The sequence below is a fragment of the Mustelus asterias genome, chromosome 14 (assembly GCF_964213995.1).
Source record: "Mustelus asterias chromosome 14, sMusAst1.hap1.1, whole genome shotgun sequence".
In the NCBI taxonomy this organism is placed as follows: Eukaryota; Metazoa; Chordata; class Chondrichthyes; order Carcharhiniformes; family Triakidae; genus Mustelus; species Mustelus asterias.
Window position 1 is genome coordinate 19,114,326 of NC_135814.1, and position 13,267 is coordinate 19,127,592.

The 13,267-nt window shown below is 42.3% G+C and overlaps 1 protein-coding gene across 1 annotated transcript in view; it reads left to right on the forward strand.

Annotated features, from left to right (window-relative positions):
- Positions 1-12,418, forward strand: part of LOC144503528 (protein mono-ADP-ribosyltransferase PARP14-like) — a 49,702-nt gene extending 37,284 nt beyond the window's left edge. The window contains exons 16-20 of the mRNA XM_078227970.1: positions 350-529; positions 4,091-4,777; positions 6,770-6,915; positions 9,947-10,121; positions 11,652-12,418. Coding sequence (XP_078084096.1) covers positions 350-529; positions 4,091-4,777; positions 6,770-6,915; positions 9,947-10,121; positions 11,652-11,953 — 1,490 coding nt within the window. The 3' untranslated portion in view covers positions 11,954-12,418. The remainder of the gene's footprint in view (positions 1-349; positions 530-4,090; positions 4,778-6,769; positions 6,916-9,946; positions 10,122-11,651) is intronic.
- Positions 12,419-13,267: the final 849 nt, after the last annotated feature.

Below are 13,267 nucleotides of genomic sequence, written 5' to 3' on the forward strand. Positions count from 1 at the left end.
AAGCATGGTGGCACAGTAGTTAACATTGCTGCCTCACAGCACCAGGGACCTGGGTTCGATTCCCAGCTTGGGTGATTGCCTGTGTGGAGTTTGCACGTTCTCCCCGTGTCTGCATGATTCCCCCAAGTGCTCCGGTATCCTCCCATAGTCCGACAGACGTGCTGGTTAGGTGCATTGACCATGCTAAATTCTCCCTCAGTGAATGTGGCGACTAGGGGATTTTTACAGTGACTTCATTGCAGTGTTAAGGTAAGCCTACTTGTGATACTAATAAATAAACATAAAACTTAAAACTTGTTTTTGTTGAACATGTTCGCGACACTAATCGCAAATCTCCTGTTTTTTTTAGGGCTTGCAGAAATTAGTCCTATTGATGTTGCCAATGCGCTGCTGGATGCAATAAGTGATTACGCGTCAGACTTTGTTCAACCTTCACTCTCTTTGATAAGGATTGTTTTGTTTGAGCCACTGTTGATGGCTCCATTTCGTCAATGTATGGAGCAGCGTTTCAGAACTTCACAGGCTGCGGGTGAGGAACTATTTCAGCATGGGGAGGCGATGGCCTAGTGGTATTATCACTAAACAATTAATCCAGCAATTCAGCTAATGTTCTGGGGACCCAGGTTCGAATCCCGCCATGGCAGATGGTGGATTTTGAATTCAATAACAAATATCTGGAATTAAGAATCTACTGATGACCATGAAACTCCAATGTCGATAGTCGTAAAAACCCATCTGGTTCACTATTGTCCTTTAGGGATGGAAATCTGCCGCCCTTACATGTGACTCCAGACCCATAGCAATGTGGTTGACTCTCAACTGCCCTCTGAAATGGCCTAGGAAGCCACTCAGTTCAGGGGTAACAAGGGATGGGCAATAAATGCTGGCCAGCCAGTGGTGCCTGTGACCCATGAATGAATAAAAAAACAAGATACTCCTGCAAGTGTCACCCACAATCATGAAACCCAGTTCAGTAATTAGCCTTACGCACTGTTAGCATCAAGCTGTTAGAAGTCAGCTTGATCCGCTCAGAAAAGCAATCATGGGACCAGTGTAACATTCTCGTTTCCTATATTAATCAGTCCTGTCACAATAACAATCGGAACAACTTGGATTTATACTACTCTTTAACCTATTAAAATGTCTCAATATGTTTCAAAGGAGCGCTGTCCAGAAAAATTTAGACAAATTTAGACAAAGCCAAGATGGTATTTAGGGCAGATGACTAAAAGCTGGGCAAAGAGGTAGGTTTTAAGGAAAGGAGAGAAGAGAGATGGAGAGATCTAGGGAAAAATTCTACATTTTAGGGACCAGGCAACTGAAGGCACAACCACCGATAGTGGAGTCATTAAAATATCGGGATGTTCAAGAGGCCAGAATTGGAGGAGTGTGGATATCTTGGAGGGCTGGGGAAAATTCCAGAAATAGGGTGAGGCAAGGCCTTGGAGGTATTTGAATACAAGGTTGTGAATTTTAGAACCAAGGCATTGCAAAGCTAACAACCATTGTAGGTCAGTGAGCACAAAGGGGTGAATGGGATTTGGAGCAAGTTAGTGCAGGACAGCAGAGTTACATAGAAAGTGGAAGCAAGAGTATGTCATTCGACCCTTCATGCCTGCTCTGCCATTCATTTTGATCATGGCTGATCATCAAATTCAATATCCTGATCTCACACACCCCCCCCCCCCCCCCCCCCCCGCCACTTCCTCCCATATCTCTTGATCCCTGAAGCCCCAAGAGCTATATCTAATTTCTTCTTGAAATCAGACGTTTTGGTCTTAACTGCTTTCTGTGGTAGTGAATTCCACACATTCACCACCCACTGAGTGAAGAAATTTCTTCTCACTTCAGTTCTAAAAGATTTGCCGCTTATTGTCAAACTATGACCCCTAGTTTTGGACTCCCTCACCATTGGGAACATTCTTTCTGAATCTACCCTGTCTAACACGGTTGGAATTTTATAAGCTTCTATGAGATCCTCTCTCACTCTTCTAAACTCCAGTGAATATAATCCTAACCGACTTAATCCCTTCTCATATGACAGACCTGCCATCCCAGGAATCAGCCTGGTAAACCTTCACTGTACTTCCTCTAAGGCAAGGGCATCCTTCCTCAGATAAGGACACCAAAACGGCACACAATACTCCAGGTGCAGCCTTACCAACACCCTTTACAATTGCAGCAAAACATCTCTATGCCTATACTCAAATCCTCTTGCTATGAAGGCCAACATACCATTTGCTGTCTTTACTGCCTGTTGTACCTATGCGCTTACTTTCAGCACAAGGTCTCACTGAGTATCCACCTCTCTTATTTTACACCCAATAAAGTAATAATCAGTCTTCCTTTTCCTGCTACCAAAGTGGGTAACCTCACATTTATCCACATTATACTGCATCTGCCATGTGTATGCCCGCATACTCAGCCTATCGAAATCACGCTGAAGCATCTCTGAATCCTCCTCACAGCTCATCATCCACCCAACTTTGTATCATCTGAAAATTTCGAGATAATACCATTAGTTCCCTCTTCCAAATCATGAATATATAATGTGAACAGTTGGGATCCTAGCACAGATCCCTGCAGAACCCCACTAGTCACTGCCAATCAGAAAGAGACCCATTTATGCCAACTCTTTGCTTTCTATCTGCTAACCAGCTTTTTATCCATCTCAGACATTACCTGCAATCCCAATGTGCTTTAATTTTATCTAGTAGTCTGTTATGTGAGACCGTGTTAAAAGCCTTCTGAAAGTTTAAATAAACCACGTCCACTGGTTCCCCTTGGTCAACTCTACTAGTTACATTCTCAAAGAATTTCAATAAATTCGTCAAGCACGATTTCCCCTTTGTAAATCAATGCTGACTTTGTCTGATTATACTACTACCTTCCAAATGCTGAGTTATGAAATCCTTGATAATAGACTCTAGCAACTTCCCCAGTACCGACGTTAGGCTCACTGGTCTATAGTTCCCTGTTTTCTCTCTACCTCCCTTTTTGAATAGCGGGCTGACATTAGCTACCCTCCAATCTGTAGGAACCAGTCCAGAGTCCAAAGCATTTTGGAAAATAACCACCAATGGATCTACTATTTCCAGCGCCACTTCCTTAAGTATTCTGGGATGAAGATTATCAGGACCTGGAGATTTATCCACCTTCAATCCCATCAATTTCCCCAAAACCATTTCTCCACTAATGCTGATTTCCTTCAGCTCCTCACTAAAATTTCTTTCTGGAGTTTTGGATGACTGTGAGTTTATGGAGGGTAGAAATGGGAGGCCAACCATGGGTACTTTGGATTTATCTGGAGGTAACAGATTCAAGGATGAGTGTTTCTGCAGCAGATGAGCTGAGGCAGGGTAGATTCAGGTGATATTAGTGGGGTAGAATTAGGCCGTCTTAGTAAAGGCTTGGTTATGTACCCAGTAGCTCCTCTTGGAGTCAAGTATGGCACCAAGATTGCAAACAGTCTGGTTCAAACTCACAAGAACTTAATAAATTTAGGAACTTAAGCTCCTAACCTACGTCAAGTCCAAAGAGCATGTTATAGCTTCTTCTTTCTAAAATATATAGGATGATCTTAGGGTTTTGGAAGCACATCATAAAACATCTACTATTAATATTTTGATGCTGGCAGTTAAATTGTTGGGTGAGATTCTCTGGCCGTGCATACCCCAAGACTGGAAATTCCCGCCATGGCTCAACAGACCTTTAAATGATCCACCGAATTTTCTGTCTCGCCTGCTACAATTCCCGTGGCGGGCAAGACAGGAAAATTTCCGTCGGTGTTTGGTATATTCTGGAGGTGAAACCATTTAAGTTGTGAATCCTTCTGCAGACATTTATTTGCTACATTGTTGAGCCCTGCATATCCAATTCCATCTGATTTAGAGAGAGGTAGGATTGCTTTTTGGAGATTAGGACAACAATTTAGCTTATTTACTTTGGCAGTCTGACACTCCAAAGACTCATTTTAAAGTCTTACATTTTGTGCTTCTTGCTATAATTCCAGCATAAATTCCTTTGCCCACACTTCTAAGTGTTGGCAGGAAATCTGTACTAAACGCATTATATCAATGTTATTTTTCAGCACAGACAACTTTTTCAGCAAAGCCTGTTCCAGCTGCCAAACCTACGCCTGCTGCCAAACCTATTCCTTTCTTCAAATCCATGCTTGGCTTCAAACCCGTTCCTGCTGTCAAAACTGTTCCTACAGTTTATCCAATAATTCTGAGTGCAACAAAGTATTTGAATGCCATGGTTGAGGTGTATGGCATAACAAAGAATGACATTGCGAAAGCTCAGAAACATGTTGAAGATCTAATTAAAGAAAAATGCCAAAGCAAAACAATAAGCAATAAATATGTAGCCTGTTTCTCAGACGACGAAAGACGACAAATCACGGGTCTCTGTGAAAGCCATCAGTTGAGAGTCGAAATTCAGCAAACGAAAATAACAATAGATGGACACCATGCCGATATTCTGGAATCCTTTATGGAAGTGAATGCTATGCTGCAGGCTGTCAAAGGAAGAGAGGATAGGAAGCAGGAAGAGACTCAGGTGAAGAGGTATGTTCAGTGGGAGTTTGTGCAAAACGGAGCAGTTCATCCTTATGACCAATCTTTAAACTGCGACCTTGAGAAAGCTTACAAGGATAAAACTAAAAGCTTAGCATGTGTGAAAAACGGGATAAAACGCACCATTGACTTCAACAAGATGAAAGAAAATGATTCTCAAGGAAATGTAATGGATGTTAAGAGAAGACTTCTTGAAGGAGGTATGTCAAAACAAACAATTGCCTTTATAAAATAATCATTTGGAGAATCTAATGTACACATCAAGCTAAAACTTCAGGTTATTTTTTGATTTTCATTTCAATAACAGCTTGCTCCTCTCTTTGAGGGAAACTGAAGTTAGAAGCCCAGGTTTAGTTACTTCACTGCTGGAAATTCTCAAAGTTGACCCTTCCACATTCTGTTAACAGGGTTAGTTTCTTAAAAGAGCAGGGATTAGTTTAGTGTATCAGACCTAATCTCTGTCAAGTGATCCTAGATAGAAAGTAAATGGCATGTTGAACTTTAGGTAAGTAACACGTCAGGTATGTGTGCAATGCTGACACATTGTAAATTGACTTACTCAGAAAGAATAATCACCAGGGAAGGTGTTGGGGAGCTGCCTGAACTGTGGAACTGTACTCTGCATGGGTCAATGGCCTGGATTTTCACCCATTCGGGATGACTCAGTATACCTTTAAAAATGGCGGATTGGACCTGATTCCATACACCATTCCAGAGGGATCTGACCTAATTCTGACCTAAAGGTTGCGGGCTGGTTTAGGTCAAAAACTTGCACCCTGCACTCCCGACTGGCTGGCTCCATTACAGAGATAGGAATATCCTAGTCTACGATTAAGAGGTTTCAAGTGCTTGCAGTTTCTGCTATTGAAACTTTAATGGGTCTGGCTATTTAACAATTTTTTTGCCCTTTACTAAGAAGGGTTTTTTGTTAATAAAATGGAAAATTGTCAATGAGTGGCTGTTTTTTTTCACGCTTTCTTTTTAACAAATGTTACTGTCACTATGGGGTTCATTGTGGATAGTAGATAAATGGACATTACTTGGCACTAATGCTGATTGAAGAAATAGTTGGATGATATGAAGATAAATTCTGAAGGTAAATGAGCTAAGATTTTCTTCACTCAAATTTACTGTGCCTTCAAGATGTTTCAGATCAGGGCTGAAGGCATGAGACTTGTGTACAGATGGTGAAAGTATAGTGATGCTGCAATGTTATAATCATAAAAATAAATACAATAGACTGGAACGTCAGGCTGATATCTGGGTGATTTTGCTCAATTTTCAGTAGCCAGAAGGAAACCCAAAAGTATTTTCTTCTTGAAAGTTTACGCCTTGAAAGCTTAAGAAATGTCCCAACTGTTTCCATGGGTCACTGAAAGTGGCAACACAGGTGGAGAAGGTAGTCAAGAAGGCATTTGGCATGCTTGCCTTCATTGGCCGGGGCATTGAGTTTAAAAATTGGCAAGTCATATTGCAGCTTTATAGAACCTTAGTTGGGCCGCATTTGGAATGTAGTGTTAAATTCTGGTCGCCACACTACTAGAAGGATGTGGAGGCTTTGGAGAGGGTACAGAAAAGATTTACCAAGGTGTTGCCTGGTATGGAGGGCATTAGCTATGAGGAGAGGTTGGTGAAACTGGGTTTGTTCTCACTGGAACGACAGAGGTTGAAGGACGACCTGATAGAAGTCTACAAGATTATGAGGGGCATGGACAGAGTGGATAGTCAGAAGCTTTTTCCCAGGGTGGAAGAGTCAATTACTAGGGGGCATAGGTTTGAGGTGCGAGGGGCAATGTTTAAAGGAGATGTACGAGATAAGTTTTTGACACAGAGGGTGGTGGGTGCCTGAAACTCACTGCCGGGGGTGGTAATGGAAGCAGATACGATAGTGAGTTTCAAGGGGCGTCTTGACAAATACATGAATAGGATGGGAATAGAGGGATACGGTCCCTGGGTGGTAAGGGGTGGAGGGCCGAAGGGCCTGTTCTTGTGCTGTAATTTTCTTTGTTCTTTGTTCTTCATTGCCATCCTCAGTGAGTTGAATTGAGCAGGAATCCGTTGCCTTTACAGCATTGTTTTAATTTATTATTTGATGAAAGGACTGACACAGGGATTTGCAAAGGTTTACAAAGGCAAAGTGCAACTTTGACATTAATTTTTGGAACTGTGTCCTCATCTATTTAATGTTACAGCCATAGCTGAACTCCCAGCAAATTGGAGCAACATGAGAAATGAGGAGATTTTAATTGTTCCTCTTCAATCAAGCACAACAGAATATAAAGACGTGGCAGAGGCATTCACGAAATCCTGTCACCCAATTATTGTTGACATTGTCAAGGTATGCATGTTCAGTATAGTCTGTTTTCATATAAGAACATAAGAAATAGGAGCAGGAGTAGGCCATCTCGCCCCTCGAGCCTGCCCCACCATTCATAAGATCATGGCTGATCTGACGTGGATCAGTACCACTTACCCGCCTGATCCCCATAACCCTTAATTCCCTTACCGATCAGGAATCCATCCATCCGCGCTTTAAACATATTCAGCGAGGTAGCCTCCACCACCTCAGTGGGCAGAGAATTCCAGAGATTCACCACCCTCTGGGAGAAGAAGTTCCTCCTCAACTCTGTCTTAAACCGACCCCCCTTTATTTTGAGGCTGTGTCCTCTAGTTTTAACTTCCTTACTAAGCGGAAAGAATCTCTCCGCCTCCACCCTATCCAGCCCCCGCATTATCTTATAAGTCTCCATAAGATCCCCCCTCACCCTTCTAAACTCCAATGAGTACAAACCCAATCTCCTCAGCCTCTCCTCATAATCCAAACCCCTCATCTCCGGTATCAACCTGGTGAACCTTCTCTGCACTCCCTCCAATGCCAATATATCCTTCCTCATATAAGGGGACCAATACTGCACACAGTATTCCAGCTGCGGCCTCACCAATGCCCTGTACAGGTGCATCAAGACATCCCTGCTTTTATATTCTATCCCCCTCGCGATATAGGCCAACATCCCATTTGCCTTCTTGATCACCTGTTGTACCTGCAGACTGGGCTTTTGCATCTCATGCACAAGGACCCCCAGGTCCCTTTGCACGGTAGCATGTTTTAATTTGTTTCCATTGAGATAGTAATCCCATTTGTTATTATTTCCTCCAAAGTGTATAACCTCGCATTTATCAACGTTATACTCCATTTGCCATATCCTCGCCCACTCACTCAGCCTGTCCAAATCTCTCTGCAGATCTTCGCCGTCCTCCACACGATTCACTTTTCCACTTATCTTTGTGTCGTCTGCAAACTTCGTTACCCTACACTCCGTCCCCTCCTCCAGATCATCTATATAAATGGTAAATAGTTGCGGCCCGAGTACCGATCCCTGCGGCACGCCACTAGTTACCTTCCTCCAACCGGAAAAACACCCATTTATTCCGACTCTTTGCTTCCTGTCGGATAGCCAGTCCCCAATCCACTTTAACACACTACCCCCAACTCCGTGTGCCCTAATCTTCTTCAGCAGCCTTTTATGGGGCACCTTATCAAACGCCTTTTGGAAATCCAAAAACACCGCATCCACCGGTTCTCCTCCATCAACCGCCCTAGTCACAACTTCATAAAAGTCCAACATGTTCGTCAAGCACGACTTTCCCCTCATGAATCCATGCTGCGTCTGATTGATCGAACCATTTCTATCCAGATGCCCTGCTATCTCCTCTTTAATAATGGATTCCAGCATTTTCCCTACTACAGACGTTAAGCTGACCGGCCTATAGTTACCCGCCTTTTGTCTCCTTCCTTTTTTAAACAGCGGCGTAACATTAGCCGTCTTCCAATCAACCGGCACTACCCCAGAATGCAACGAGTTTTGATAAATAATCACTAACGCATCCACTATTACCTCTGACATTTCTTTCAATACCCTGGGATGCATTCCATCCGGACCCGGGGACTTGTCCACCTTCAGTCCCATTAGTCTACCCAGCACTGCCTCTCTGGTAACATTAATTGTATTAAGTATTTCTCCTGCTGCCAACCCTCTATCGTTAATATTTGGCAAACTATTTGTGTCCTCCACCGTGAAGACCGACACAAAAAACTTATTTAAAGACTCAGCCATATCCTCATTTCCCACTATTAACTCCCCCCTCTCGTTCTCCAAGGGCCCAACATTCACTCTAGCCACTCTATTCCTTTTTATATATTTATAAAAACTTTTACTATCATTTTTTATATTAATTGCTAGCCTAGCTTCATAGTCTATCCTTCCTTTCTTTATCGCTTTCTTAGTCTCTCTTTGTTGTTTCTTAAATTTTTCCCAATCACTTGTTTCTCCACTATTTTTGGCCACTCTGTACGCAGCTGTTTTTATTTTAATACTCTCCTTTATTTCCTTCGTTATCCACGGCTGGTTCTCCCTTTTCTTACAATCCTTGTTTTTTGCTGGAATATATTTTTGCTGAGAACTGAAAAGGATCTCCTTAAAAATCCTCCACTGTTCCTCAGCTATCCTACCTGCCAGCCTGCTCTCCCAGTCTACCTTAGCCAATTCATCCCTCATCCTATCATATTTCCCTCTGTTCAAACAGAGGACACTGGTTTGGGACCAAACTTTCTCCTCTTCCATCTGAATCAGAAATTCGACCATATTGTGGTCACTAGACCCAAGAGGGTCCTTCACAATAAGATCCTTAATTCTACCTACCTCGTTACACAATACCAGATCCAAAACAGCTCGTATATTATTGCTTCTTATTCAACTTCATTCTGGAAAGCATTAAAAATTCCATGCAACATTAGTTACCAGGGGTTGAACATTAAAAATAAAAAATACGTATTTAGGTAAAGTCGCCATAGTCCCAGATGACCACAGGCTGCTCTCCCCTTTGAGGGGGAAAGCTGACTGCTGGTGGTTTAATCCGAGGATCACCACACCTTGAGCATGGGTCAAGGTTGAGAAGGCGGGGCCTTCATGAAGGTATGGGAATCGAAGGTACAGGCCTTCACAAAAGTACCTCAGCCTGTATGGGAATCGAACCTGTGCTGTTGGCATCACTCTGTATCACAAAACAGCCATTCAGCCAACTTAGCTATGCTGACTCCAAGATTTATGGAATAGATGCAAGTGGTTTGATATTCGTTCATTCTTTTACCTATAGAGTTTGGGAATGAATCCCAGTGGAAGTCAGTTCTATTCCATTGTCAAATCCCATTCTGACTGATCGATTCAAGCTCTATTCAATTTTGCAGGCCCAAAATGTTTGTTTTTGTAATGTTCACTGAGATTCAGTATTTTATTCAATAATGTTAGGTGCAATTGTTCATCTATTTATTTTTACTTTCAAATCTAATAGCATATGAATTTCTCATCCAGATCGATAGGGTTCAGAATTGCAAGCTTTGGCAAAGTTATTCTGTCAACAAAGAAGCTGCAGAAAGAAAGAATCCTGGGCTAAATGTTGAGCAGATCCTTTATCACGGGACGACAAAGGAAATATCCGACAAAGTGAACAAAACTGGCTTCAACCGAAGCTTTTGTGGGAGAAATGGTAAGAACCTGAGAAAATACAGAGACCAAAATTCTGCTGGAATATTCAGGCAGCAAACAAACAGTCTGACAAAGAAAAGCAGTGTATAATGTTTGAAGTGATTAATTCAAAAGAAGGAACTTGGCAGCTGCCTGTTCTGTGTTCTTATTAGTAATTTGTCAGATGGCAAATTCAGAGGCCAAGGGGACGTAGAGAATGGCATCATGAGCCACCTATGGTTATCTGTTAGTGGCCAATGCATACGGCACAGGAATATGATATACAGCAGACATTGGAGATAATCCAGAACTTTCAAATGGATGATGCCAGCTATTAGGAAGCTGTAGGAATGAGGGGAGACTTGAGAGTTCTTGGGAATCTGCAAATCACTGCCTGAAAGAATGGTAGATGAGCACTTGAAACGCCAAAGCATACAAGATAATGGACCAAATGCTGAAAAATTGGATTAGAATAGATAGGTACTTGATGGCTACGCAGACCCAGTGGGCCGAAGGACCTTTTTCTGTGCTGTAAGTAGCTATGACTCTATGGGCGCGATCTTACCGGCCGTTCACACCATGCTCCTGCTGCAGCGAAGTTGGAGAATTTGGTGCCCAGTCAAATCTCCGTTCAGTGCAGCGGGATGGGAAAATCCCACTGGTGTGAATGGATATGACATTCTAGCCTATGGTCCCAGAGATGTTGGAACTATTTCCACTGGAGCAGAGAGAGATGAGGGAATTCATTCAAGACTTTAAAAAAAATTCTCAAGGGTTTTGATCGGGTGAATAAGTCTAGATGGAAAGTCAGCATGAAAGGCTTTGCAACAGGGAGTGATTAAGGCAAGTTGCATCTGTCATGGTACATGAGGACACCTTTGAGTAAGAGTAAGTCAATACTGCTGTAGGGAGAGATTGAGAGTGTGCATCTGCTAGTGCACAGAGTGGGGCGTGGATCTCAGAATGCAGAGAGTGACTTAGTTCACCAAACCTGGAGATATCTCTGATCTGTGATCATGGGTGGATCTGAAAGAAGGGAGAATTTCAGATGGAATCCATGTGGGATAAGTCAGAGCCAGATCAAATACAAGAAGCGAAGCAATGAAAATGAATGAGGTAGAAGTGACAAAGGGAAAACATGTCAGAGAAATGCACAGATTTTTTTTTCAAGGTGGGCATTGCTGGAAGAGGAATGGTTTGGGAATTAAACACTGATACAAGTGCAATGCTGGAAATCTGAAATAAAGGCCTGGATTTTCCAGCCTCCCTGCAGCGGGTTTTCCCAGTGAGTTGTTGATTACGGCCTTCTGAAATGACAGAGTAAAACACTCAGTCCAAGGGCAATAAGGGATGGACAACAAATGCTGGCTTTGCCAGTGATGCCCACATCCTATCAAAAAATGCAAAAAAACCCTCTTGCCTGGTATTTTCAAGTTGCAGTTTTTCAATTTATCATGGTCCTCTGTCTTTTTACATATTTGTTTAGAAAGTGCAACAAACCAGATTGTCAATCTAAGCGATTATCTAGTAACATACCTTTCATACTTCTTAGCCACTTCCTATGGAAAAGGAACTTACTTTGCCCTGAATGCCTCCTATTCATGCAACAAGACATACTCCAACCCTGATTCTACTGGATGCCAATACATTTATCAAGCACGAGTGATTACTGGGAGGAAATGCAAAGGACAACAAGGTATGCTGGAACCAACACCAGTAAATGCACAAAATGACCCAACAGACCTTTGCGACTGCGCGGTGAATCATTTAGCTAAGCCCACTATTTTTGTCGTTTTTTGTGATGCTGGAGCATATCCAGAGTACTTAATAACCTTCAAATTAAGGACAGGATGAATCTGAAGCAACCTGTCCAGCGACCGTGATTCCACTGCAACGGCAGGGATTCTCCGGTCCCGCTGCGGTGAACGGAGTTTCGGCTCAGCTCCAAATTCTCCGTTCTCGATGGCAGCGACGGTGGGGTGAACGGGAATCGGAGAATCCCGGCCATTGTAAGAGAGAAAAGAGACACCAACGTGAAGAGTTAATCTAGTTAAGTTTCCATAACGATCATTTTTTAGGATAGAAACTGTTTTAGAATATATTTCAAGTATTACAGTTAAAACGGTTTTGCAGGATGACTAAATTGCTTTACTGTTAAATTGACTTCTTCTGCTTTTCCATATTATAAACCAAATATTCTGAAGTGCAATCAGTGGAGAATGAAATCTCTCTGAGAAAGTTGTCATTGTAAATATCACTGTCAATGGCTTTGTTCATGTATGTTTAGTTTAATAAAACACAGATTCCACGTATTGTTTTACCTGTCTTAGTTGCATTATTTCCTTATTGCTCTACAGGGTGAGCTGTTGTAGTCCTCAGATGAAAATCATGTCCACATCATTGAGTTGATGTGAACTTCCACATTTTACCCTATTGGTATTACTGTTGAAAACTATATTTGAAATGGTTATTTCTTGTTGAGTGAGGTGTAACTGCTTTTTTAACAGTGTATTAAATCACAATTACTGTTAAAATCCTCAGAATTGAAAAACTAATTTTATATTTGTAGAAGATCAAATTCTTCATTATAGAATCATAGAATCCCTATAGTGCACAAGGAGGCCATTTGGCCCATCGAGCCTGCACCGACCACAATCTCACCCAGGCCCTATCCCCACGTATTTACCTTGTTAGTCCCCCTGACACTAAGGGGCAATTTAGCATGGCCAATCAGCCTAACCCGCACAACTTTGGACTGCGGTAGGAAACCGGAGCATCTGGAGGAAACCCACTCAGACACGCGAAAAAGGTGGAAACGCCACACAGTCATCCAAAGCCGGAATTGAACCTGGGTCCCTGGCGCTGTGAGGCAGCAGTGCTAACCACTGTGCCACCCTTTAACATGGATATTAGGAATGATGTGCTAAATGTCTTTCAGTTTCTAAAAACAGCAAACTCCTTTTAGATTTTTGTTTATGATGTTTCAGTTTCCACCTTATTCCATGTGTATGTCCCAATTTTTATGTCACTCTATTAAATTGCACAAAGTGGACCATAAAATCTTGTTACTTCCTGGTTTGCTGTTAATAAGAATTTTTCAGTGCAATTGGTTGGTTACCATGCTGGATGGCTCTCACTGTTGCTGGATGCCAGACATCCTCTGTAACT